General features: G+C 29.0%; 3 protein-coding genes across 4 annotated transcripts in view; 1 reads left to right on the forward strand and 2 right to left on the reverse strand.

The window, feature by feature from the left end:
* Positions 1-23,428, forward strand: part of LOC148239600 (farnesol dehydrogenase-like) — a 105,289-nt gene that overhangs the window by 80,168 nt on the left and 1,693 nt on the right. Inside the window, exons 3-7 of the mRNA XM_088182675.1 lie at positions 1,771-1,884; positions 22,547-22,706; positions 22,776-22,902; positions 22,973-23,108; positions 23,177-23,344. Coding sequence (XP_088038801.1) covers positions 1,771-1,884; positions 22,547-22,706; positions 22,776-22,902; positions 22,973-23,108; positions 23,177-23,344 — 705 coding nt within the window. The remainder of the gene's footprint in view (positions 1-1,770; positions 1,885-22,546; positions 22,707-22,775; positions 22,903-22,972; positions 23,109-23,176; positions 23,345-23,428) is intronic.
* LOC148239601 (farnesol dehydrogenase-like) lies at positions 2,247-15,391 on the reverse strand. Its single transcript, XM_088190957.1, has 6 exons — positions 15,000-15,391; positions 8,228-8,405; positions 3,667-3,793; positions 2,893-3,028; positions 2,650-2,814; positions 2,247-2,350 (listed from the first exon to the last, which is right to left on the reverse strand). The coding sequence occupies exons 1-6, from the start codon at positions 15,129-15,131 to the stop codon at positions 2,303-2,305; spliced, it is 786 nt and encodes a 261-aa protein (XP_088047083.1). The 5' UTR covers positions 15,132-15,391; the 3' UTR covers positions 2,247-2,302.
* On the reverse strand, positions 17,582-20,849 carry LOC148239602 (farnesol dehydrogenase-like). Of its 2 annotated transcripts, none has more exons than XM_088190731.1 (7): positions 19,028-20,849; positions 18,840-18,962; positions 18,620-18,779; positions 18,435-18,561; positions 18,234-18,369; positions 17,987-18,160; positions 17,582-17,870 (listed from the first exon to the last, which is right to left on the reverse strand). In XM_088190731.1, exons 1-7 carry the CDS (start codon positions 19,031-19,033, stop codon positions 17,826-17,828), a joined length of 771 nt encoding a protein of 256 aa, XP_088046857.1. In that variant the 5' UTR covers positions 19,034-20,849; the 3' UTR covers positions 17,582-17,825. The 2 variants fall into 2 exon arrangements, with proteins under 2 accessions (XP_088046857.1, XP_088046790.1); XM_088190664.1 differs by having other exon boundaries at positions 18,840-18,977.

The following is a 23,428-nucleotide window of genomic DNA, read 5'->3' on the forward strand; positions in this document are numbered from 1 at the left end:
TTTTTGTTCCTTAAAAATAAATTTTATATTTACCCCTAAATATTTTATATTATCAACTATTTCTATAACTATTTTTATATTATTATTTAAAAAATCTTTATAATTAATAAACATACATTATTTTTAAACCATATTTCTATTATACATTATTCAGTTATCTACAACATCTTTAACACTATTAAATAAAATGAACATTGATACGATTAGAAAAGATTTTAAAATCGACTTTATATGGATCAATTATTTTATTAATTCTTATCATTGCTATATAAAATAGAAAAAATGTGTTTAATAACATATTTTAAAAATTGCTAAAAATACATATTTTATATATAATATAAAGGTATGATATTGTATAATTCTACGCCAGTTTATATTATATTTGGTATTCCTCGGAGGCTTAAGTTAGGACTCTAATTATTTAGTATATTTATTATTGATCTGGAGGAGCAATTACAATGTTAATACTTGCTTTGCGTTAATGAATTAAAAAGCTATTACTGTATAGTAGTGTACATAAATATTTAATTTATTAAAAAGACATGGATATTTTAACACGACTAATTATCAGATAAATGTTATGAGTAGATATTTTTAATAATTTAATGTCACATAAAATATTTCGCAACGATGACTATTTTTTTATATTTATTTGTAGCATAGAAAGGGTTAACTCGTATCTATTATTATTTATTCAAAAAATGATATAAAATGACATTTTTGTCATGAGGCCCGGAATCATTGTTTTCTCGTATGCGTATCAAAACAATCAGAAACTTCTGTTTCTGTTGCTAATTAATAAATAAATGTATAATATTCTAAATTATCATCTTTAGTGTTTTTTCATAAAATAATATGGATGAATTAGCGACTTTTGATCTAATACTAGTCGGTACTTTTAATCACTATTAAGCTTTCTGTGCTACAAAATATATCGCTCAACGTCTCGACAGGTGACGGCACCTTAAGACGATAGATAATATGATCTTTGCTCATCATCATTAATTAATCTGACTATCCGCGGGTGTTTTCAATTACCGTTAACGCGGTCGCGTCATTATAACCGTTAACGTGGTGGCGAATTGAAATTTGGTTCGCACTTGATTTTGGCAACGCGCCAAGCGCCGATCCAAAATTGAATCAGACAGAATGAAAGCTTCGTTATTTTTTTATTTTACTCTTATCAAAATTCGTTAATGCGAGCTTTATAACGACATCGTTATTGCGAATTCGAATTGTGGAATTTTATCGCGGCGGTTGTTCAAGAGGCTCGCGGCTTTTTATAGGTTTTACGTATTTTTATGTTTGGTTTAATGGTGTAGTATTTTAATTAAAAAAATGGCATTGAAGTATATATTAAAATATATATAATTAATCCGCAAATTAATAAAATCCATCTGTACAATGTATAACACTGCTTCTGAACAATTGTCGGTCTCTCACTGACATGAGGTACCGAGGCTAACGAGTGTGTGAATCCGAACCCTAAACTTTTTGCGTTTTAAATATTATTTTTGTTTGGTTCTGATTCTTAAATCTAGTTTATGAGTTTATGGTTGAAAAAATATATTAAAAAAATAGTGTAGCTCTGCGCTCTTTAATATAAATTTATGTTAAACGATGGCTATTTAAAAGTAACCGAAATGGTTCAATTCAATTATTAATTTGTATATGAAATTTATGAATCATAATATTATAAAATTATTTTTAGCCTAATTTATAAAATTACTATTAGTCTAAAATCTTTATAAATATATTTTATTGTTTCAGAAGGTGTTTTGGAAAGCTTTTAAATGGGAGGAGACGGCAAAGTCGCCTGATGGCGGTGAAGCAACGTCCCGAGCCCTACCGCGACTGCGCACAGTCGCTCCCACTGGACATTCTGTAAGTTCTCATATTTTTCTACACTAATTAAAAAAATATCTTGAGATCCTCAAGAGCTCTCATGGTGTAAAATAAACACATAAAGTCATTTTCTTTGATATTTTTACGGCTTAATTCAATCGCGCAGTTTCCGCGTGATAAACTTTTAAGTGCGCCTTGAAAGAAAACGATTGTTTTTCAGAATAACGCTGTTGTATCAAATGTCGCTTATCGAGGACTCTTCCAAATAGTTTCGTATCAGAAAACTTATTATTATTATTTTGCTCACTTGAGTAATTCTAGCCTCTGGCTCTTGTCGAGTTTCCGCGTCGACTTACCGATTTATACGTTAAAAAAAGGTTAGTAGAATAAAACGACAACAATCAGTCTTGATAATCTACTTTATTGAAATTAAATTACGTTTGAGGACTTTATCACTTCATTCGCACAACCTTTGACCAATCGGTTGGATTATTATCTCGTGTACCTGAAATTTAAAATTTGATGTCAGTTTCATATTCATACATAAAATATTTGGATACTTCTTAAAAAAAATAATATTTTTTTCACTCAATTAGAAATTATCTGCATTTATAAAATTACTATCAGGAGCTTCTGATTAAGTTCAAGTGTCACCTTTCACCATTACAAACTGGCACCACTCTCACTCGAGATTCGTGCATGCTGCCAAATCAAATTCGCTCAATTTGTCAATGCCACGTTTCGGACAACCGAAAAGGGTCATAGCAATCAATCGAGAGTCAAACATCACGTAGTATATGCTACCTGTACGTTGGGCCTGGTTCCCAGGACATACACTACAGCATCCGATACGTCTTCCGGAATCATTTGCTTGAAGTAGCAGTTGAGCTGCGGAGAGTCACCTATTCCTAGCACGTCCTCGGCAAAGTCCCGGGTCATCTCCGTGTCCACCGCTCCGGGACTTATGCTCTGGAAGCAATTAAACCTTAACAATTAACGAGGTCGAAACTCAAAGACGGGATTCAAAATGAACGGTTCTGAGCTCACCGTGACTTTAATATTGCTCTTGAGCGCCATCAGTTCCACGCGGAGGGATTCTGTTATGGCTGTGACGGCGTGTTTGCTAGCTGGGTACATTCCTAAAGGAGTATTGGGGAAAAACGGAACACGGTGACCAGCCAAGCTGAAAATAATCACATTTACAGTTAAAAAATGGTCTAGTTATCAAGTCGATTGCGATCGACCAGTCGACCGCGGGCCATAAATCCGGTCGATTGCGAAACAACTTAACAAAATATTCACAGTCGATAATCATATTTGTTCTCAATTGAAATCATTATCGCAGCATAGGTATTTTAAAATATATATAAATTAGTAATTTCTATAATAAATCACTTTTTATGGTTAATAATATGTAAGAAGAAAATTAATAAAGAAACTTAATTTCATACGTAGCCCTAATTAAAATAAATTATTGTAAATTATAATATATGTATATAGTGAAAAAAGTTTTGATTTTTCTTTAGAAGGGGATCGTTCCATCTTGGCAACGCCTAATTGATCCGATCCCAAAACTTTTCGGTCGCACCGAAGTACAATATTATACATGTAAACGATCGTTATCTTTGATGCGATTGTCAAAATTGGCCCTTCGTCGCTCTAACGACCATGAATTACGAGTAACTTTTCAAGTCTCGGCGCCATTGATTAAATTAATCCTCTGTTCGGGGGGCGGGAACCGGGAAGATTTATGGGCGAAAACAAAGGGCTGGCGCACTTGCGGCCCGGATAAGGGAAACGAGAGGAAAAAAGGATTTTCACCTGTTGATGTGAATAATGTGTCCGTTATCGCCTCGCCGTCTCATGGACTTAACAGCCTCCCTTGTGCAGATGCTCAGTGCCAAAACGTTGGTGTCCAACGCCGATCTCCAGTCGCTGGTCGAACCTTCTGAAAATGTCCAATACATATCTAAGTTTAATTCTACTTTATTTATTTCTCTGATCTCTTATACATTTTAAGCTTAGACAAAGATTTATTAAATTATAGCCAATTATAATCAAATGTAAAGGCGGTGTTGTTTTTACCCAAAAATCACAGGTGTATCAGTCATTTTCTTCAGATATCTTAATGCTAACGGCGTAAAAGTGCAATTTTATAAGCCGTACGACTAGTAGTAAAATTTAATAGTTAACTTATAACTCTAACCTTATGATCTAGCTGGTATTAAAAATATCTAATCGCGTACTTTTATATGTTTGAAAAGCACCCCTATTCATAAATTAATTAATTATTAACATTTATTTCTATATAAGAAAAGTTTATTGTACTAGCTTTATTTATCAGTAAACCAAGTATTTTATATTTATTTTGAAAAAGAGATATTTATTAATTAGTCACTGGCATTTAAAGGGTTAAGTAACTTTGATTTCTTGAATTGTCATGCAAGTTTTTTTTTAAATACCTAAATCGTCAGTATTTGAGCTATGGTAATCGTCGCTTCTTTGAGTATTTCGCTCACTATGGAGTACCACAGGATACCATCTGAGTCCTCTGCTCTCTTTGCTTTTTTCAACGATATACATACAATTAAAAACTCGAGTATTCGCACAAATTTGGATTTTCTTTCTTTAGAAAAATACCTAAAGTCACCATAAATGTTATCGATCGACAACCAAGTGTCATTTTGTTGTATTCTTTAGATACCATTGCCCAAAAAAATCTCTGGCAGATTAGGTGTAGGAGTTTTAACCAGAAATACTTCCGTCGAAGACTTGGGAATGGAGATTTTCTATGCACATCGGCAAAGGCATGGATGATACTCAGTTTCATTATGCGGAGCGCGTGTCACTTTTATAATTTATTGGCAATTCGCGTTCTGAAATTTGTCTACATTTAAATAAAAATATATTTTTAAGATCTCTATAAAAAGGAGTGCGGTTCGTATATGTATTTTTATCCTAGTGCCTTTTTTCTAGGAGCATTGCATTCTCAGAATAGCGTCTATTTAATGACGTACTTTAAAAATTTGCTAAGAAGTCGATAATCTGTTAATGAGTCCTCTAGAGCAGTGGTACAAAAACCGTGGCTCTTGATTAGGTTTTACAAATATTCATAGAAGTGATCGAATTAAATTAAAGAAAAATATCAAAATAAAATAATTTATATACTTGAGTAACATAGGTAGTCGTTTTTACTTTCAATATACCAGAGTGACTAGTGCCGCTCCGAGATCTATGATCTTTTATGCGCCTATATTTTGTTGCAAAAAACTGTCTTTTTAACTACATTTATTATCAATTAGTTCACTGAACAGTTGCAAATGGTATACCTAAAAAGCAATACAATCTGTTTTTATATTTGCCGAAAGTCACTCCTACTTATGCCATAAATTTATTTTTAACGTTCTCGAAAATACGCCCATGATAAAAAAATATGTAAAATATAAATAAAGCATTTTCCTTTTGACGCCCTCACTGATCAGTTATTAGCACAATTAAAATTAAAAAAATACAATTATGAAAGTTAATAATGCTTTATTGAAATAATTATTATTAACCAATATTTATAAATAATTTTCCGTGACTTTAATGGGTGCAGATTATGAGCAGCATCAGTGAAGATGGTAGAATTGAATAATACAACTGTATGTTGTTCTGACGACTGGTTAATGACCTTTATTTATTTTAATCGTTTCATATTTATACTAAATAGTTAATACGATACATGTGTACTAATGATAATTAATTATTAATGAGAAGCACGTGTAAATAAGTAATTACAAACAATTTAATTAATCTGTAACACGTGTATAAAAATAAATTCGTTGTTGCTATGCGAATTTATTTTTATTAAAAATAATATACAGTTAACTTGTCGGTTCCAACAATTAATTGATTTTTTGTACTAATTGCTTAAATAAATTAACATCAATAAAAACTGAGAGAAAAAAAAAGAATGAAAACTCTATTCTCGATCCCCTTAAGGGTCATGAAAAAATTTTTGGGGCGCAAAATTCAAAGGAATTTATTTGACAAAAAATATAAAGCTTTTATTTTACATTTCTGTGACGGTGAGTGCCAAGCGACGCAAAGAAGATCGCGTACTCTCTCAGTCTCTTAGTAACTGCCGGACAATTAACACGTGATGAGGATGATGTGTGAGGTGTCCAGAGGATTAATTATGACTTGTGATTTACAATACAGATTCGTGCAGGAAATAATCATGTTCTTTGCCGGCTCACTTTGAATTCGTATAATTAAAGTATTTTACATAAAAAAATATTTAAACCCACATGCATTAATAGAGCTTTTATTTCATAAAATTATATGTTTTATTTAAACCTTTAATATAGCATGAGCATAAGCAAAAGTTCGCGCACTCTCTCGGTCATAATTAAATTATTTTATATAAAAAAAATATTTATACCGAAATATTTATCGTTTCATAAAATTGTGTTCCAAACAAAATATGGGATCGAAATAAAAATGATCTGCAATCCACTGCCTCAGAAAGTCGCGTTCTCGACCTTCATTCTTGCCCGTCACGACCTGGACGTCAACGATTAATAACACGATCCAGGTTCTCAATAGCTTTGAAGAGCTGGAAAAAAATAGTTGGATGGTTCTCATCTATTTTGGTTTGCGCCATTTTTTTTAATATTTAATATATGTATTGTACATATGTATGAATAAAAAATGTTAAATAAAACTATCTGTATAATGGCCATCATGCCGCATTGGGGCAATATGTTAAGTAATGTAGGTTGATTTATAATAAAAAAATAAACAATAAATAATTCATGAGAACAGAAATGAAAACCTTGAGTTCTACGCGAACTTTGCGTGCTTTTTTAACTTGGCTCTTCATGACGTTTTTCTTGAGGCGATTGGATCTTTGTTTTAATGTCATAATGATCAACTTGTGTTGTGCTAAATCGATTGCTTAATTTTTTAACAAATTCCCAAAATTCTGCTTTAAATGTCATTCAAATATGCTTCGTAAAAACTGTACAGGTTTTTATATTTTAAGCCATTTTTATCAGAAATAATGATACATATAATTTAATATTAGTAATAATAATCCAACAAAAAAAAATGTAATATTATTAGAAAATACTGTACAATAATAATATATGTAAAACAGACTGCCAATAAATTTTAAGCAGTCAAAAAATATAGAAATATTTTTTAAACAGCAAAATAAATTACCATGTTGCTATAATCTTCCTTGTTCTCACAACCTTAGGTTTTCACATTTGTTAAAAATATTTTAATTAAACCAAGATATAGTCAGCCAAATAAAAATATTTTATTTCCTGCAGCAGTGATTAAAATAAGTATAAAAGCCTTGCCTTCACACGTAATTTAAAAAAATAGGCTGACATCAGATGCAGATGTTATATTAAACATGAAAACATGATCCTACTATTTACCTTAAAAAAGTCGGAAGTTCTTAATTTAACTAATTAAAAACTGAAAAGATCCCTTCCAAATATTTCTCTGCTGTTATTTGACCAGTACACGAAAAACGATTCAATTGAATTTGCGTGTTATATTTATTTAGTGAAAAGACTAGAATTTTCTTTAATTTTGATTCAATTTTATATATCAAAAATAGTCTGAAATATAGAAAACCTTTTTTTAATTGATCTTTGTTGATATTAAAAAGAATACAATGCTATTTATAATATATGTAGTAATATATATATTAATATAATAAATATATAAATATAAAAACTATGCTCTTTTTATAAATATAATCTAGAGTCAAAAGCTCAGTATATTCTATGTGAAACATTCGCATCTCCATTGGCTTTATCTAAGCTCCTTAATAACACGTATGTAGGTGTGTATCCTTTGAAAGTCCAAAGGACGTGTCATACATCACATCGCTAATAAATGAAGATTTAAACGCCTGGCAAAATGACCGTTGCCAAGATATATTGCGATGAACGCCATTCTGGGCAAAGTTATAGTCAATTTGGTTAAGCGTGAGAAAATTGCGTACATCGCACCCATTACACTTAATATAAACATATTAAATTACTGTTATAAAATAGCAATTATTTTTCTCGCAATTTATCATTTTTCATGATCGGTGATATCGATTTATGACAGGAAATATAAATTGCACTTAATAGAACGATGGCTTCAGCACTTTTATGGAGCGATAAAACGACGGGAGTCTTTCCTAAGACCTTAGCAAGATTGCTACACCGATTCTAGCATTTTATGGGAATCCAACACACTTAAATGAAAACTAAAAGGATAAGGTACGATTGGACGTTAATTGTATAAATAAATTTATTCTTTAGTTTTTGATGAAATAGGACAACGTTTGATCTGCGAGATCTAACTGAAATCTTAAATTATTCATATATACCTAGTAATGAAGCCGGAACTGATTTGTTTCGTATGAATCCAGCACAGTTCACCAATACATCGATGCCTCCGAGACTTGTATTGATCCACTGGAAGGCCTCGAGAATTTCTTCTTCATCTGTGAGGTCGCATCTCAGAGCCGTGATACTTCCTCGGCCCTTAATGAATCGACTCATATCCTGAAAGTGGAATTGACCTGAAATTTAACTGTCAAGGGGTCGAAAGGTTAAGCGTTATTTAAACACGCAGAATGTGTGTTTGGGCGAACGTATGAATTTTTCATGAGTTTAATACGTGGAAAAGCATTGACTGATCGATGAAAAGCGTTTTCATGTGTCGATGTATAAAAACTTTTTCAAGTATTATAAAATTAATGTAATCAGTGACTTTTTTAAACAAAAGTCAAGCCTTTAATGCATATAAATAGACTCTGTATGTTATGAGTAGGTAGATAAAAAGTTTTTGATTAATATAGCAAGAATAAATATGTAAAGAAAAACTTGTATTAAAATAAATATTAGAGCCATATATTATAATATGTTTGATTTTACAAAGCACAACAATATTATTTTCAAGCAAGCGTTTCTTTATCTATGTCTTTGCTTAAAAATGTTTTGTACAATACTTGTTTTTATTTTTACAATTACAAAATTTTAAAATCACAACCTGTGCAACTTGTGCAATAATAGTATTATACAATATTTATTTTTGATTACAAATCTGACTTGAAAAAAATGAGAACCATCCCAAATATATTTTTTTAGCTTTTAATCTATCGCCAAAGACATCCATGTATTTGCCAATCTCAATGAGAAACAATATAGCTCGAGCAAGAGGAGCTTTCTTAAGCGCTGAGGTCTTGACCGCTACGGTTAAGAATTAAGGATGCGATCGCGGCTCTCTAAGGCATTTTAAAACTCACCGAGCATTGCTTAATATTCGACCCCACCCCTTGATAAAAATTTGTATATTTTACAAATCGTATTAAATATCGAATTAAATTATTGCAGATTTGAATAGTCAAAGTGAAAGCGGCTGCCTTTTTTTCTTTATACGAGTTGGATATTTCAAGTCAGAAGCGAAGTGCTAGTTTTGTGTTAAAATTTAAAGAAATAAAGTACGTTATAGTTCTGGCTTACATTAAATAATATGTCAAAATCTAACGTATCTTTGCCCAGTTCCAATGTTTCGGGACAAAATCAGACTCTTTGATTTTGTTTATTATATATCACCTATTAGACTTTTTAGCGTGTTTATTTTTAATTTCCATATTTGTTTACTGCATGAATGTGAAATTCAAAAGTAATATATCTGCTATTTTTGTGTTAAAGTATGGTCCAACGATTTTGACTGTAATTGTTTCGGGCACTGCCTATTAATAACTAATAATTAATCTAATACATTAGAATGCCCATTATTAGTTATTAATTGTCAGTGTAGTAAAGTAATTTGTATCAGGTAGACCTGATACAAATTACTTTAGTTTTTTCCGACAAAAACAAAAATAAAAAAATCTTAGTGAAAGTTCTGAAAAAATATTTTATTTAAAATCTGAAGATAAATAGTATTTGTTTTTTTGTTAAAGTAGGGTCCAACAATTCTGAATGCAATTTATTTAGAACTTTTATACAGCAGTTACGCGAAAAATATTGCTTTTTAGGTTTGCTTTACTGACAAAAATATTATTTTTATGAACAAATATTTACCATTGCTCCTTATTTTTTGTTAAAGTAGAGTCTAACGGTTGTAAGTGCAAATGTCTTTTTAACTTTCATAAAGCAGTTACGCGGATACGCATTATTGATTTTTTATTTATTTTACCGCCAAATACCCTGTTAATATGTTATTTCAAGTTTGAAGATAAGTAGTACTTATTTTTTTTGTTAAAGTAGGATCCAAGCATTTTTAATGCAATTTATATTTTTTAAATATACAGCAGTTACGCAGAAACGGATTATTATTTTTTTGTTATGCTTTACCGACAAAAGTGGTGGTTCTATGAACAAGTATTTACCATTGCTCCTTATTTTGTGGTAAAGTATGATCTAACGGTTGTACGTGAAAATGTCTTTTTAACTTTAAGTTATGCTTTTGTGTATTATTGCGTTTTTATTTGTTTTACAGACAAAAGTAATGATTCTTAGTTACGAGTGGCTTAGTATTCATCTTTAAACCCTGATTTTTATTAAAGTATGGTCCAACGGTTTTTAGTGTATTTTTTGAGAATTATTATACAACCGTTTAAAATGAACATAACATTACTGATTTTTTGGTTTGTTTTGCCGACATTATTAGTTAATTAAAAAGTCTTTCAACAATTTTTGGCATATTTTAGGCAATCTATACTTTTTAATATATAAAAAAAAACACTTAAATTTATATTTAACTAAACTTTAAAGTTATATATGCGAATAAAATACTGTAGGGAATATTTTATGATTGTTTGTAAGATTTTACCAAATTTATATAATGTTAATTATAAGTTTTCAGTCGTAGATATACATATATATGTATTAAAAAATACTTGTTAAATGTTGTACACTACGAAAGAATTTTGTTTCATAAAATGTTTCAAACTTTTTATGTTTTACTGATATTGACCATAAAAATGATAAATCAATTATTAAATACATTTTCACTGGCCTAGTTAGTAAAATTATATTTCTACTTATTAAAAATACACATTCGCTTTAACATATACTATAATGTTAAATAACGGCAAATTTATAACCGTTAATATCTGAAAATAAATTTAGGCCTATACTATGCTCATAATCTCGCGCTTTGCGCTCGAAAATTTGCATGTTTGTTTGTATAACTTACAACTTATTATTTACCTAATTGATTTTTATTTCTCGCTATCTTACTAGTAATATTTGTGCAATTTAAAAAATCTGAAATATTCATCAGATAAGAATTAATGTCATGCATGTTTTGTGCTTTATACGCAGATTTTACTTTGGTTTTTTTTTTGTTTATTTTCATATTTTCTTTTTATGAATAGAATGAATATATTACGCATAAAATAACTTAAATATAACAACATAATAACGCGTAATTTATTATAAAATATTCACGTTTAATTTTAAAGAAAGGATTTTTAAATACAATAATATTTTTTTATTTGTTACATAAGTTATTATTTCACATGATAACATTATTATTACATAGTTTGAGAGCCGCATCACGTGTTGCATCTATTCATGTACATACATTGATTAGCATTCACCGACAAGAAATTCACAATCGCGCTATAGTGTTATGCAACTCGTAACAGTATCAGCAGTTGTACACAATTCGCGTTTATTTATTTTATAAATAATAAATATTAAAATTTATCTGTAGCAATAATTTATTAGATGAGCAATTGCTTTTCCGGAGAATTGAAATTCGCTCAGACGTAATTCGCAACAATAAATCGTGACAGGCATAATTAAAGGTAACAGAGTTAAGTAAGGCGTCATGATTAAGATAACTAATCCGTTTTTAAATTCTGAGCGCATTTTATATAATTGTAAAACGGCTTAACAAGTCTGAATCTGTATGGTCTGTGAAAGTTTAAACAGTTAAGAAAGAGACTTAAATAATAAATTTCGTTATCATATTATCATAGTATCTTTCATGAAGTGATCTTCTTAATTCGAGTAGCATTTGAATCCACGACTTACATGAACTAAGATATATGTATATATAAGCAATATTTTATTCATTAATTAATTGGATGGAATAACAAGATTTTTGGCATAACTTAGGGATAAGGGATAAATATAACATTACATGCTTGTATAAATCTCGTTTTTTTTTTAGATATTATCGACTACTTTTATCAACCCATTTTTTTAATGGTATCGTAAAAAGATTTTCTATAATTTAGACTTAAAAATGCTACAAATTTACAAACCGATATTTTTCTAAAAGTAGTAACAAATAGTCTAGCTTTTTTTAATATCGTATACATTTTTTATATTAGTCTTAATATATGCATTTTTACGCTGACATTCTAACTTTATGCCATTTTTTGTAACAAATATTGAATGATTTGATTTATATGTATACAAACTCATTCATAAACTTTTTTTTTAAATTAATTTTATTATTAAGAGTGTTAGTATTATGAAGCAATTTTTGCAAAGCAAAGCTGCTGTTCTGAGGACCGTCTCGTCTATTTGGCTTTGCTCGACTAAATTTTCGTTATTCCAAGTCAAAAGCACAGTAGTTGTTTTTATGTATGGTACTGTTTTGACTTTTACACTATTTAAGTAAAAAAATCTAATGTTCTTACCACTCCTCGATCCTTTCGCCAATGCCATTGTTATGTGGTGGAACCATACTCTTTGTTTTTGGAAAGTACAGATTTTATAATTTATTATTTCTGATGTAAATCCCAAAGTAAGTAATCAAATAGGGCAGTGTTTTAGTTTATATAACATGAATTTAGTGTCCTCTTTTGATGGCCATTAGGGCTTAGTCATCCTCACTTGCCGACTCGCCTATGTCTGTCGCCATCTAGCTCCTTAATACGCTGGCATTGCACATTGATATGTTTAATGTTGGCTACACACATCATATAAATTTAATATTTTATGTATTATTTTTTGTGTATTGAAATAATACAGTGTGCTGTTAGTTTACGATGGTCTTAATTTAATTTAAATAAATCAATAAATTAGGAGAATTTCAACATCTTTGTCAATATTTACCTAATGCAGGTGAATTGTAGCGAAACTTTTTGTTTTGTCTAATAAAAAATATTATCTTATTTTTGGCGTGTGTAATGCTATATTCAAAATTATACTCTGAAATGTATGGTGTGGATATTCTGCACGGCACCGACCCTTAATTTTGTTTAAAGTAAGGTCCAACGGGTCAATAAACTTGTTTGGAAATATACGCTAAACCGATTTTGGATTGTCTCGCTTAACTCCGAATGTCAATAAATTAGAGAGACACAAATCAATTAATTTAATGTTCTTAATTTGAACACTTAAATTAATATTTAAAGTATAGATCATGAAGAATCGTAAAGTTTGTCATGGGTGTAATAGTTATTATTTTATGAATGTTTTTCAAAAGAGTACTAAATTTAAATATAATTTATAATAATTCGCTTTTAATCGTAGATCTACATATGTTAAAAATAATTTTATAGTTTTAGTCTGATTTTATAATATAAAATTAAAATGTTTTATGGCACATTTGATTATGAAAATTATAAAATAAAAAACGATTTATTTGTTTTATGATTTTTGAATATTTTTATTTTAATAAAATACTCATAAATCATTTTTAATATTTTTTTACATAATTATGATAGATTTTGTTGCATAGTATTAATTTAAAACTAAGATTCTAGCACTAGTTTTATTTAAACACATTACGATCCGTTCACGCATTTTCGCGTCCGTTCACGAGTTTTCAAAAGTTGAAAATTATGTAACTTTAGCTTGAAAAAATATTTAATTCCTTATCACAAACGTAGTAAAGAATTAAACATTTTTAATATTTTTTATTATATATTTATTATATAAAAAAAATATTGCGGAATTCTTCTACAATTGACAGTCGATGATTTAATTAATAAATTCCATAAAACGTTATTGAACGTATTTAGTTTATTATTTTATTTATAGCGTATTTAATTTTTGTCAGATATAATACGTATAATTTTTTATATTACTCCAATTTCAATAAAGTTTTAAATAAAGCGATAAAATAATGTCCTTATTTTATCAATTATATTATACTGAAAAAACGTTTTCCAAATAACCATTAACTTTCTAGTAGCTAATAATATTATTTTCTGTCAATATACTTTACTTAATGCGCATTTGAGATTATATTTTACTATTTCAAAATATACGTAAATACAAGTTTAAATAGATTTACTTAAAATACAAATATATTTTCATCAAAAATATTTAATGAAGAAATTACACTTATTGAACTATAAAATTTGCCCAGGCGATAAAAAACTAAAATTTTGGATTAAAAAATGATAATAAAACGGACTGCGCTGAAACGTCGTAGACCTCTAATATATAAAGTAAGGTCATTATTTTATCGCTTTATTTTAAATTTCATTGAAATTAGATTAATAGTTACGCAAATATTAAAAAATAAATTTAATATGAATTTGACGGATAAAATGACAAACTAAAAAATTAAATACGTTAATTTACGTTTCATGTTTTTCGTTGTTAGTCGGTGAATTTTTTAAGAACACACAAAAACGAATTATTTTTCTGGTAGTGCTATTATTAATAATCATGTCTTTTAAACACCACATTTCAGTCATAAACAATGATTAATACGTTACTTATATATTGTTGATTTAATTAAAAATATATATTATATATATATTACTAAAGTTTGGACAGCACTGCTCTTGACTTTATATGTCATACTTGAATATCGTATACGAAAGTGCGATGATGTCACGATCGCACCTGAGACACGTAATCCGCTATTTTAGTAAAATATTATAAGCACATGTCTATATATATATATATATATATGATATTTACAATATTTACTAGCAAAATTTATATAATGTAATAATAGATATGCACATTTCACTCGTACTAATTGCATAACTCGATTTTCTCTTATCGCATCAAATTAGATACGAAGGATATGCAGACGACAGATATTTGAACAAGCATTCAATTTAGTACATACCTGCCATAAATTCGCTAAGATGATACCATCTCGCAGGCGATAAATTCCAAATTTAGACAGACACAATCAGTGCAACGTGCACTTGAGCAAATCACCTGGATTTTGTGCTGTCTTCTGGCGATCCCTACGACCCTCATCCCCTTGTTAGCCAAGGAGACGGCTATAGAAGCTCCTATCCCGCTGCTAGCTCCTGTCACCACGGCCACCCTTCCTATCCAGCGCTCCATCTTGTTCCGATTCAACTCGAATCCTTCATAGGAAGGCACGTCTTGTCGAGTATTTACTGCATTTGGAAAAACACGACACTCATTGAATCCGGGAGCTGAAGGGCTTCGCTTGTTGAGTCACTCGAAAACGCGTGAGAGAAATTTCAAACAGATTTCAAATGAATTTTGTGAGATAATGTCGTATATATATATATATATATATATATAAAGAGGAGAGAGAGAGCGAAGGCTTGTGCTCTGATGGAGCTGGTCGTAAAACTGATTTTATGACAGAGAGAATATATAAAAAAAAACAACCTTGTACCGTGCACTTTATGAGTTTCTCAAATATTGTTTAATGTTAAGCAGTATAATTACTTTTTTCTATATATCACTGAGAACCATTTTAATGAGTAATCAAATTATACAGTATATGTTTATACATTAAGGTAATTGTATAAGTCTGTTACTGATACCTGAAAAAATTGGGCTTGAATCGCATATAGATTTTTTATGTTTATATGATCGGAAGCATACTATTATCGATAATCACAGATTAGCTTTTCCTAGATGTTCCTAATTTTACAAGATTAATATCTTGATCGCGCAGAGTGATTATGAGCTGTAATTATAATTTATAATTAATAAAATATATTTCACTTATTTATAAACGTTAATTAAAGTCTGATGTGTCACTACTTATTTAGTAGTTGTTTATTTTAACCCCATTGTCACTTATTGAATTACCGCCTGTCATGTTGCAACGTTTACTCTGGATAAATATCTTCACCGGTAATGTAATTTTTCAGAGAAAGAATTTTTATAAAGTCCGCTTTTATGATCAAGTCGCTAAATATCATTCTTACAAATAATGTTATAAATTAAATTTAATAAATAGTCGAAAAAAAATCTATAAAATTTCATTCATCTACTTTTATGTTTTAAGGAACAAGTTTTGGATTTTTATTCCAGCTCCCTTTATTAAAATTGACTTTAAAAATCTATAATATTGTATCGTGGATTTTTTAATGAAGGTCCTTGATAGATTGTCATTCGATACTGAAAGACATTGTTTCACCTACATAATTTACATGGTTTTCGATTCAGTTATTCTAATTAATTGCAAATTCAATCGCTATGCATAATTTATGCATGATGTAATACTAGTCAATATGTATAAGGTACAATAAGTAGCTCGTCTAATAATTAAATGTAAGTGGCTCATATGTTTATTAAGACTGAATAGCAGTTTCCATGACAATAGACATATATATAAAAAAAAAATTATTACATAATTTCAGATATCTACAACTTAATATTTAGCTCAGAAATATTGTCATTTAACCACATTTATATTTTACTTTATATTTTTTATCTTGTTTCAAAATGGCGGATACTAAAAATTTGAGAGAAAAAAGGCAAAAAACGTTCAAAAATATTAATTAAAATAAATTAAAATCATTTTAAAATAAACATTGAATTGAAATATTTTTTAAATGTTTTAAATAATAAACTTTTTTTTTTAGAATAGACCAATTACAAATTAAAACTTACCAGACTTATCCACTATCTTAATTAAAAATGGCGGTTTTTAGAATTTCTTTAAAATTAGTTTCGGAATAAAAAAAATTTTTAAATAAAAAATTGTTGTCATTATTGTTTTTTTAAGACACGATAGTTGTCTAAAAATAAATCTTTCAATAATTTCTGCTAAATTTGTAAATAAGTCTGATACGACATCTTGTTTCAAGATGGCGGGTATTCAAAATTTACAAAGATAAAATAAATAAATGTGAAAAAGCGTTTAAATATAATTTAATACAGATTTTAATAAATATAAATGCCGTAATTTTAATTATATCGGAATAAAACTCATTTTTGAAAAAGATCTTGTAAATATCTCTGCTCTGCTAAGTTCGTTAGTCAGTCTGATCTGCCATTTTTAAAAAAATGGCGGCTATTTAAAACATAAAAATATTCATATTTTCGTTATTAAAATTTTTTAGAAAAAATCTGAATAAGGCGAAAACGTTTTAAAATAATAATTAAACCTTAGTCAATAATCATTATCAGAAAGTTACCTGAAATACTGATTTGAAATATCAAATTTTCATTTTAAAAAGTAAACTCTGAAATGATTTACGCCAAATATGTAGCTTAATGTCAAATTGATAATTATTTAAAAAATCAATAAATTATTTTATATATTAATGCAGCTGCGTAGCGGGAAAGTATATTGAATAATTTTATTCGCATTACTTAACAATAAAATCTCACTGTAATGTACATTATAATTTTCTGTGAATCTCGTTTGTATTTTATGGACTTTATTTGTCAAACGAAAATTGCGCACAGCGAAAATTTCAAACAACAAAAAATCAATATCAATTATATTATATATAAAAAAGAATATATGTAACATATGTTTTTATGATTTTAATTTAAAAATATTTTACAATGGTATCATAAACTAACGTTTTCTATTTATTACATAATTTTTCACTTAAAATAGATGAGATTAAAAGTAATATATATTACACAATCAACACAAAAATAAATATTAATTATTAATATACGAACAGTCTCTTAAATAAAATATTAATTATATGAATTGTTGATTAGCTTTCATTATTGCAAAAAACATTAAAATAAATATTAATTATAAATAATCAATTAAATAAAAAATTATTCCTTTGTATAATAATATAATTAATTTTAACAAAATTTCATTCCCACTGGCTGAATGGTTAGCTCTTTAATCTGTAATAATAAAATATTATTATTGAGTAAATTAGTTTATATAAATAGCAAAGTTTTAAACCATTTATCAATTTATAACAATTAGCACCTAAAGATGGAGCTATGCCATAAATTACCTGTACGTGGGGTCTGGCGTTCAAAACGTATATTATAGCATCCGTTACGTCTTGTACGTCTAAAAATAATGGAGGTGGCGAACCCAAAGGATCCGAAGGGTCGTAGGGTTTTCCGATAACTTGGGCTATTATTTTCTTAGTCATTTGTGTGTACACCGAGCCTGGACTGATACTCTAAAAAAATAAATTGAGGTCAAACAAACCACTTATTGTTGTACAGAAAATTGGTTTTAAATGCGCGTTTTACCGTCACTTTGATGTTGCTCTTCAAAGCGAGTAATTCAACCCTCAAAGTCTCAGACAGCGCTGTTATGGCGTGTTTACTGGGGTAATATAAGCCGAATTGCATATTTTCGTACTGGGGTACGATATGACCAGAGACGCTGATTGAATTAAAGAAGCCGTCTTAAAAACTTTTATTACAAGGTTAACAATAAATGTCACTGACCTGTTTATGAATATGACCTGACCGCAATCTCCTCTTTTTCTCATACTTTTTATCGCTTCTTTGCTGCAAAGTGTAGTTGACAAAACGTTGACGTCCATCAGTCTCCTCATATCCATTGGATCACAATCTAAAAATATTCATATAAACACTAGGAACGAGATTACGAACAAAGATCGAAGCACTACCTATTAATCCTCCAATCTGGATGATTCCAGCACTGTTCACTAAAACGTCGATACCTCCATAAGTATTCTCGATCTTCTTAAAAGTCTCAATAACATCTTTGTCTTTAGTCAAATCGCACTTCATAGCATGTATCGTTCCATTAGTTAACCCAGCCAACTCCTGTGTATTTAATTTCAAAGTTATACAACACTCATATGATCTTATTTAGATAACACTCACTCTAATCACGTAATCTCTTCTTGCAATTCCTACTACTATCATCCCATTTTCAGCTAAAGCTACAGCAACCGATGCTCCGATTCCACTGCTCGCTCCTGTGACTACAGCTACTTTTCCAGCCCACTGTAACTTAATTCTCTAATATATCATTTAATGTTACTGTTTAATAATATAACTTAATTTCTCACCATCATTATTGAAGCCAGTGATACTTATTCATACAATGTATCAAGTCTCTCGTGTCTTCCGACTCAATGAACCCGTGAATATTTGTCTAATCATATATGTACAGTTATGAAATTATCAACGTTTTGCGGTAGGTAGAAATGTGTTTAATGATCAAGACAAAAACATTTTATCAGTGAAGCACGTATGTCTATTTTTATTTACATTGTGTGGGTTATTACATTTAACGCGTAAATAGATATTTGTCACCATGTCCGCGCGAATTATTTTTTTATATATTTTTCAAGTACTAAAAAATAATAAGATCGTTCCGTCGCAGCTACGATAACAAATTACGATTTTTAAAAAGTACAACTATACAGAATTTTGACCGAAAAACAATTTCAAAGTCAAAAATCCACGCCAAAAGCAATAAAATCGTGCAGTCGCACGGTGGGGTATTTGCTCGATCTTAGCGGCCCAAAGTCGATTATGAAAATTTAAGCGCAGGTAAAAAAAAAATTGCTCTGTAAAGCTGATAATTTTGCGCATAATAATCAACAATTCCTCCACTCCTTGCATAACGCTAGCGCCCCCACGATCAGTCGGAAGTCAGTCATCCCTTCGAGTGCACGCATCGTTTTCTCGGCGTCGATTGCATACTCGTACATTGGACAATTATTATTATTTTATTTGAGTACAGTTAAAAATCCAAATCATTGATTATGATAAAGCAGATAAGTGTTTCTACGTTTTATAGCTCTTTCTTGCAGTTGCTGTCATATTAAATACACAATATTGTTTTGAATAAGTACCATTTTTTAGTACTTTTTCCTATTTTTTTTTCTAATTTTGAGTTCATTAGTTATATTTCCAACCACTTTTTAATGTATATTTTATATACAATTTAAAGCTTAGGTCTTTTTCTTTATGATACATGTAAAATTGGCTGCGGATTTTTGCGGTTTTTAACACATTGCATACCACTATTCTTAAAAATGGGACGGGGCTTAGTCGCGAAAGTTAGGACCTAAACGTTTTAAACTATTATAACTGTTTAATTAGGTGACGTGTTATTGTCAAACTTAAAATACAGTTTTATAATGATTGTTATTTTTTAATAATATGATCACCATGGTAAAATCAGTAAACCTCAAATTGTGGATCGCGTACTAATAAAAAAAATAAAAATTTGTTTAGAATCACCAAATATACACATATTTAAAAATGTTAAAAGGATACCAAGTATGATAAAATACTAGTCAAATACTTTTTCTTGTTAAAAAAACTGCAAATATCAAACTTTGTGACATATGTAATTTATTTTTTATTTTTAACACTTGACGCGGCGAAATTCGCACGACCGTTAAACACGGAATTCCTCTTCCTCGGGCCTACAATTTAATAAATACTTAAAATACCTATTAATATAAAATTGCATGAATTATTTCAGGAAAAATAAAAAAAAAGTTTTTTTTTATTTTTTTTTTATTTTTTTAAAAAGTTTTTTTTTCGATAGTTTGTTTTTTAACACATATAATATTATATATTTGATTAAGAGCACTTATGGAAGAAATAATTTTGGCCGCCCAGATCGGGCAAATACCCCACAGTGCGTCGCTATGTATAATATGTCGCTATGACAATAGTAAAATTATTTTATTTTAAATATAAAGTAAATTTATTTATTGTATATTAAAAAAAAAAAAATATACAGTCAAACTGTTTTTATAAAACACAACATACAATAGCAAATAATGATTATTTTTATTTTATTTTATATCTACACGTGAAAATGTATTCTGATATGACTTTACTAAAATTCCTGCAAAAATTATTTTTTCTCTTGTAATACACATTTACTCTAAAATATAATATTTTAAAATAGTATATTTATAATTTTCAATAACATTTTAAATGTACGATGCCTAACATTGCTTTAAAATCGCAAAGAAGGATCTGTGTTTTTTGTGTGGAAAGAGTACGAAGATTTGGGATTAGGATAACAAAAGAAAGGTCTGCCGTGTCTTATGTCCATGTCAACTATTATACAAGGCCAGACAGTTTGCGCGTGACGTCATCAATTAGAGGGATACCAATCGCAGTTTTTGTTATATAAAATATAAATAATGAAATATATTTTAATAATTATTCATATTAATATAAAATAATATATATAATCCATAAAAAAAATATATTTGTAAGCATAATATGAAAAATAACTTCATTCTTTAGAAACATATCGATGAATTATAAACATTTTGATTTATTATATTCTAAATAAATTATGTTTGTCAATAAAATCTGTTATATTTTGGTGATTTATTTTGTGGAAAATATATTGTTGTATAGGAGCCGATTTGATTTTCATCAGATATAATTTTTTTACTCTAATCTCTCTTTATTTTATTAGTTAAACTTTATGCGCGCTTACACGTTGTTAGACTTCTCTTTCCCCCCTCCCTCTCTCTTCCACACACTGAAGCTTTTTGCCTGCCCTAACGATCGTGACGTCACGATAAAGCTGAATCTGAGCTACTTGGCCTTTACATATATATTTTTTGACAAATTTAAGGAAAAATTCTGCAACTACAAATTCAAATTATATCTGCATTTAAATAATTATATTTATATTTTTTGTATGATTTTTTTATTGGCATGTTTGAGTGTGTGTTATTATTATATTATCATAATTATTTCTGTTTCTTTGAAAGTTTACAAATACAAAGCGTAAAGACTGAGGTTACAATGCAAGGTTTTAAACGCAAATCTCGAGATTACGAGTACAAAACGTGAAATTATGAGCCCGAAAATTTAACCAGCTATTTAAATTCAAGGTTACGAGCGCATTTTGAAATTACAAGCATAAAATCCCAAAAACACGTCTATATGCTTCCAGTTGCTTGTTTGGTGATAAATAAAGGTTAGCTAACTATTATACTATAACTATCGCAACGTTATTTAACGTTGCTTTACAAAACTATTTGCACGAACAGTTGTTAGCGAGGTCAAGTAAAATATCTCTTTTTTATAATTAAATTATAACCCTAATACACCCATTAAAGCATTTTACATCAATTGATTATGACATGTTCATAAACAAATATTTAAAAAAAATATTATACATCTACAGTTAAATAATTGTAAAGCCTTTCTTTGGTTTATATAAAAAACGTTGTATTTTATACTGAATTAATCTTTAAAAAAAATTGTCGATTCAGATCAGGGTTAACATTCCCAATACGAATACTGATTGGTTAGAAAGTAAACCAGTGTTTCAACAAGTCGCATAAAGACTGGTTGTATATTGTACTTGTAGTACAATCAGAGAGTTTAAATTTTATAAAATGGAAAAGTGGGTTGGAAAAGTGGCTGTTGTAACGGGGGCTAGTGTTGGAATAGGAGCATCAATTGCTAAAACTTTATCTGAAAATGGAATGATAGTTGTAGGACTTGCCAGAAGAGATGAAAATATAAGTGTAAGTCTTTTCGGATTTAAACACAATTTAATGTATCAATAAATTATAATTTATTTATGTTAGAGCTTAGCTAAAGTTACAAAGGGAAAGCTATATGGCATTAAATGCGATCTTCAAGAGCAGGATAGCATAGAAAATGCTTTCAGAACCATCGAAGATAAATTTGGTGGAGTCGATGTTTTAATTAACAACGCTGCTTTAATGAACTTTGCTTCGATCATGGGTTAGATATTGCTTATGATAAATGATACAATATTGTTATATTTAATTTCTATATATTATAAATATACAGATGGACCACCTTCTGAGTGGAAAAAGATATTTGACACTAACATCATGGGTGTATCGATTTGTACTAGAGAGGCTTTAAAGACAATGAGAACTAGAGGAGATAACGGTCATATCATATTCATAAATAGGTATTCTTGATATTTTTAGAATAATACTTTAATTTAAATGTTTAATGTTTCATTTAACCATTTAAATTAGTATCCTTGGAAAAATTGCATATAATGGATTCAAGGATTCAGTCGGCATGTATCCTACTAGTAAATGGGCTATAAATGGTTTAGCTCATTCGTTGCGAATGGAATTAAAAAATGCAAAAAGTTTAATTGGAATTACCGTAAGTTTTTATATTTATTATTTATTTGATTAAATATATTTTTATTTATATTTTTTGTTAAATGATAGAGTTTATATCCTGGTTTGGTCAACACAGATATGGGAAATGACGCTGCAAATAATTATGAAGGTTTAACCATTGAAAAAAATCTTGATAATACAGTACCAGGATTTTTGGCTGCTCAAGATTTAGCTGATGTTGTGGTTAATGTTTTAAACTTGAATTCGCGTATTGAGGTAATTTTTAATCATTATTATTATTTTATAAATTTATATATGTTAGTTAAGAATTCAACTACAAAAATAAATGATGACTTATAA

Source organism: Plectrocnemia conspersa, unplaced genomic scaffold (genome assembly GCF_051122295.1).
Source record: "Plectrocnemia conspersa isolate PC_06_02 unplaced genomic scaffold, ASM5112229v1 ptg000001l, whole genome shotgun sequence".
NCBI lineage: Eukaryota > Metazoa > Arthropoda > Insecta > Trichoptera > Polycentropodidae > Plectrocnemia > Plectrocnemia conspersa.